Source organism: Entamoeba dispar, genomic scaffold (assembly GCF_000209125.1).
Source record: "Entamoeba dispar SAW760 scf_1105229460213 genomic scaffold, whole genome shotgun sequence".
In the NCBI taxonomy this organism is placed as follows: Eukaryota; Evosea; order Mastigamoebida; family Endamoebidae; genus Entamoeba; species Entamoeba dispar.
This window is the reverse complement of record NW_001854080.1, coordinates 1-1301: the sequence shown is the minus strand read 5'-3', so window position 1 is coordinate 1301 and position 1301 is coordinate 1. Positions and strand designations below refer to the sequence as shown.

Below are 1301 nucleotides of genomic sequence, written 5' to 3'. Positions count from 1 at the left end.
TATTTTATTTTATTACAGCAGCAGAAACAATGAGAACTATTCAAAATTTTGATGGAATGAAAGCAATTGTTACTGCATTACAATCTGTTTCAGTGTTTAGACTTAAAGTATCATGGGAAATACTTCAACAAAGTACAAAAAATATATTTAAAAATTTAGTTCATTTATGTTCAGAAGATAATAATTTTACTGAATTAAGAAAAATAATGAATATTGCAATACCACCAACAATTCCATTTATTGGAAGTACATTAACTGATTTAATTTATACAAGTGATGGTAATAAAGCATCAACAAATAATAAATATAATTTTTATAAATTACGTGGAATAGGTAATTTAATTAAAGAAATTCAAATGAAACAAAAAACATCATTTTCATTTAATATTGCACCAAATGTAAGAGACTTTATCAATTCGATTCAAGTAATTTCTAATGAAGATCAATTATTTAATTTATCTCAAAAACATGAACCAAAAGTTACTGAAAAATTTATAGATTTAACAAAAAAACCTTATAAACATGATTCTAAAGAAGCTAAAGAACTTCTTAAATCATATCTTAAAAGAATAAAACAATTAAAATAATTCTTTCATTTGTTCTTGTACTCACTGTAATGTTCACTCCTGATTTAATTCAATTAAAATATCTTTCTTTTTTTTTTATTTATTTTTATTTTATTAAAATTATTAATTACAGAAAGGACTTCTGTTATAAAATTAGAGCATATTGAACAAGGTTGATTAATTACAGTTACTTCTTAATGTTCTTAATATCCATTTATGGACTTGTTTATTAATTACTCTCATTTTTTTTTTCATTTCCTGTTATTTGAAATATAAAAATGTTGTTCTAAAAATAAAACTCATTTCTATTTTTATTATTTTTTGTTAGTTATATCACAAATTAATAGTATTATCTATTCATTAAACGTTTAATGATTCTACAATATATTTTACTAGTTATTTGATTGAAGTTCCATGGGTTAACTAAAAAAAAATATTTGCTCAACAGTTTTTTACAATCGAACCGATTTTTTAATATCAATTTCTAAATTTGGAATGTATTTTAGTGACGATTGTAGATTAAACAAAAGAGAAAAAAAATCAAAAACCGACTTGTAGTTTAAAAATACATCAAAGTCAAAGGAAGTTAATAAATAGTGAATGATCTATACTACCTAAAATAATCCAATAAACTATTATGGTATGAACTTAATTTTTCTTAGTTTACATTAATAAATGTCTGGTCATGATGATTATCGGGCTTACAGTAATGAAGATAAAAAACAAATGAAAATT

At 21.9% G+C, this 1301-nt stretch overlaps 1 protein-coding gene across 1 annotated transcript, besides 3 other annotated features; it reads left to right on the top strand.

Moving 5' to 3' along the window:
• Positions 1-29: 29 nt before the first annotated feature.
• EDI_302250 (guanine nucleotide exchange factor, putative) lies at positions 30-587 on the top strand (the record flags this gene model as incomplete). Its single annotated transcript, XM_001736977.1, has 1 exon — positions 30-587. One exon carries the CDS (start codon positions 30-32, stop codon positions 585-587), a length of 558 nt encoding a protein of 185 aa, XP_001737029.1.
• Positions 137-158: a sequence feature (AT_rich).
• Positions 296-323: a sequence feature (AT_rich).
• Positions 588-629: 42 nt separating the features above from the next.
• Positions 630-696: a sequence feature (AT_rich).
• The last annotated feature ends 605 nt before the right edge of the window (positions 697-1301 follow it).